The sequence below is a fragment of the Rhinopithecus bieti genome, unplaced genomic scaffold, assembly GCF_001698545.2.
Source record: "Rhinopithecus bieti isolate Rb0 unplaced genomic scaffold, ASM169854v2 scaffold_3878, whole genome shotgun sequence".
NCBI lineage: Eukaryota > Metazoa > Chordata > Mammalia > Primates > Cercopithecidae > Rhinopithecus > Rhinopithecus bieti.
This window is the reverse complement of record NW_016805059.1, coordinates 2,435,201-2,438,621: the sequence shown is the minus strand read 5'-3', so window position 1 is coordinate 2,438,621 and position 3,421 is coordinate 2,435,201. Positions and strand designations below refer to the sequence as shown.

The following is a 3,421-nucleotide window of genomic DNA, read 5'->3' as shown; positions in this document are numbered from 1 at the left end:
AACCCAGATGCCCATCAATGGTAGACTGGATAAATGTGGCATATATATACACCATGGAATACTATGTAGACATTCAAAAGAGTGAGATCATGTCCTTTGCAGCAACATGGATGGAGCTGCAGACCATTATCCTATGTGAACTAACAGAAACAGAAAACCAACTACCACATGTTCTCATTTGCAAGTGGGAGCTAAACATGGAGTACACATGAACACAAAGAAGGGAACAACAGCCACTGGGGCCTACTTGAGGATGGAAGGTGGGAAGAGGGTGAGGATCAAAAAACTATTTATTGGGTACCATGCTTAGTGCTTGGGTGACAAAGTAATCTGCACACCAAACGGCCAAGACATGTAATTTACCTATGTAACAAACCTGAAACTAAAATAAAAGTTAAAAAAAATTCAGTTATGTAACACTAAACAAAATTAATCTATGTAGAAAAACAATCAAAAGGTACAGAAAGTTATAAAAAGTAAGAGTCATGGCCATTCCAGTCACTGGTTCTAATTACAGACGATAGCCATATCAACATTTCCTGTGTTTCCTCCCAGACAATTATTCTTACAGCAACATGTATGTGCCTGTGTTATTACACACATAGCACCTTACTGTGTACTGCCTCTAAAAAATGGAAAATTATTACATTCATGTGTTTTTTGGTAAACTGACAATACTTTTCTGCATCATCATGTTCTAGTCACCCTCCTGCTTTTTCATGGTTGTTTAATGTGTCATTTTAATGGTTCAAAATTAGTGGTTAATGGTTGTTAAATAATGGTTAATATTTTAATAGTTGTTTAAAACAAGGTGTTAGATTGTACAAAAGGCTATAATCTATTTACTCATTCCACCATTGCTGGAAATTTTTAAAGTAATTTGTTGTTTTGCTTTTTTGCTATATACCGCTATTTCTTCATCAGTTTCCTTCATCACAGCTCTCTGGGTTCTGATGTCAGCACAATCTTGTTCTGACGTTTTTCTCTAACCATATTGAGACTGTTCTCACAACAAACTATTCTCATCTTAGAATATCATCTGGCTTCTCAGGTCCACTTTAGACTGATGACCTCACTTCTGACCTTGCCCTAAAAGTCAGCTAGAGTCTATATACCTCACGTAAAAATAGCTTTAATGAGCTGCAACTTCCTGTTCCTCTAATCTTCTCTCTATGGCAGGACTCAGAGCGTTATAACTAACCTAAGGGCCTGGTAGAACGTAAACTGCAGGTAGAGTAGTTAAAGTCTGTGCATTTTGCATTGGTCCCTTTCCAGTTCCTCTGTTGCTGAGAAACAGCAACAGAGGCCCACTCTAGAGTGTTACAAACTCCCCAGAATTATGGCTCCCGGACATGGTGTAGGGAAAGGTGTCCCACTGGGATCAAGCCTAGAACATCGCTGGATCTTGTACAGTTTAGTAAAGGGCAGGACTGGATTTAACAAGATGCCCACCAAACTACACTACTGAAAATTTTTGGTGGTTCACTCAACTAGTCTCACTGACTAGAAGTAAAAATATGTTTTCTCAATATTACTAGTTTTAAATTTGCTATAAACTGTTGTGGGACCAAGCCACAGAGGAAATGTTTATCCGCAAGACAAAGATAAGCATGAGGATGTCAACAACGGATGATACTCCTTTTAAGGTCTGTCCATTGCAAAGTACACGCATACACGCTCACACAACAAACACGCCCTGCCCCCTTTTGCTTGTGTTAACCAGAGGGCAGATCTCTGAATAATAATACATTTAGTGGGTCCACAAGAGCTGCATTTCCTCCGCTCCAGAATTCATGCAAGGAGCACTGCTGGGGCTTCTCCACTGTCATTGTTACGGCCTCAAACGAAGGCCTTGTCACCAGGCGGGGGCGGGAAGGCACTGTAGCGCAGCAGCATTGAGAGCATCCGAATTCCCTCCTCTGTCCCTTATTGGTTGAAGAACGGGGGGGCACCGACCAGCCCCCTGCGGCTCGACTCGCTATTGGCCGGGAAGAGGTGGCAATCAGGGCGGGCCGACGCGGCTGTGCTTGCTCCAGCTCAATGCTGCCTCCCTGGCCCGGTTGCGCTGTAGCCGCTGCCGCCGCTGCCTGGGTCCCTCCGGCCGTGCCTCTGCTTGGGGGTTGCCTCCCCGGCTCCCGGTGCAGACACCATGGTAAGTGCTCTCAGCCGGGTGCGGCCGGAACCTCACCCCTCCTCGTCCGGCCTGGCAGCGAGGGAACTGGCCGCGCAGCCGGAGCTTGGCTCGGGGGCCCTGGGAGCTCACCGCTGGCAGCGGGAGCAGCCCTCACTCCTTGCCCGCGCCCAGGCAGGGGAGGTGGGAACGCCGCGAGTCGTGGCGGGGGCGATCGGTGCCTTTGCTTCCCAGGCGGGTTCGCCGCTCCACACTGCAGCTTCCTGAGCTCGGGAAGGGGAGGTGCGACGGAGGCGTGGGGTCTTCCCGGCTCTGGCCGGCCCCACCACTGTGGGAGGCTGAGCGCCGGCGGCAGGGAAGGCTTGGGGTTCGCGTCCCCGCGCTGCCCCCGATGCCCAGCCTCTCCCGGAGCGGTGACAGGTGAGGAGGGTGGGAAGATAGCGTGGGGGTGGGGCGGATGGTGACGGGGAGAATCCACCAGGGACTGGGAGGTTGCGCCCCCACAATCCAACCCCTTCGGTACATAGTAGCCCGGAGGGAGAGGAGTCAGGAGCGGGGTAAAAGGTTAAGCCAGCGCCTTGGGAGCAGAGGCAGCCGCCTCGTCCCCAAGCCGCTTCTCAGCTACAGCGGGTCCCTGACGCTCAAGTCTCTCCCTGTCCCCGCAGTACGGATTTGTGAATCACGCCCTGGAGCTGCTGGTGATCCGCAATTACGGCCCCGAGGTGTGGGAAGATATCAAGTAAGTGGCCGGCTCCCCTGGCTGTGGCCCAGGTCGGCGCCCAGTGTGGGAGGCCCCACGCACTTCGCCTGGTCCTCAGCCGGCTGGTCGGGTCGCGGGCGCGCATCCTTGGAGGTGCCTCCCCGCGTCGCTCCCCGTTGCAGCTGCGCTCCCACGCTCTGGGACTGGAACCAGGAGGGGAGGGGCGGCTGGGGCGGGGCTGCGAGGGCGAGAACCGCGGAAAGGAGCCCCTAGGGGTCACCACGGCTTCCCAACCCGGCCAGAGCGTGGGAACGCGCTGCTGGCGCTCCCAGACTCAGCGGGCCGGGCAGCTCCCACGCGGATAGAGCCCCGAGGGACCACACGGGCCTGCGAGAGGTTCCTGCGTCCGGAGGCCTTAGAAACAAACGGAAGACTTCGACTTCTTCATGATTTTCACACCTAGCATAAGTTAGGCCTTTTTGGTATGCTGAAACACGCAGGAGATTATTTCTTGGGCAACAGTGAATTAAGCGCATTTATTCATTTTTAAATTAAGTGAAAATTGGAAGTTTTTCATTTTCCCCAAATCC

At 51.5% G+C, this 3,421-nt stretch overlaps 1 protein-coding gene across 1 annotated transcript in view; it reads left to right on the top strand.

Moving 5' to 3' along the window:
* The first annotated feature begins 1,981 nt into the window (after positions 1–1,981).
* The window catches only part of GUCY1B1 (guanylate cyclase 1 soluble subunit beta 1), a 55,706-nt gene continuing 54,266 nt past the window's right edge, over positions 1,982–3,421 (top strand). The window contains 2 exon segments of the mRNA XM_017871051.1: positions 1,982–2,152; positions 2,797–2,870. Coding sequence (XP_017726540.1) covers positions 2,150–2,152; positions 2,797–2,870 — 77 coding nt within the window. The 5' untranslated portion in view covers positions 1,982–2,149.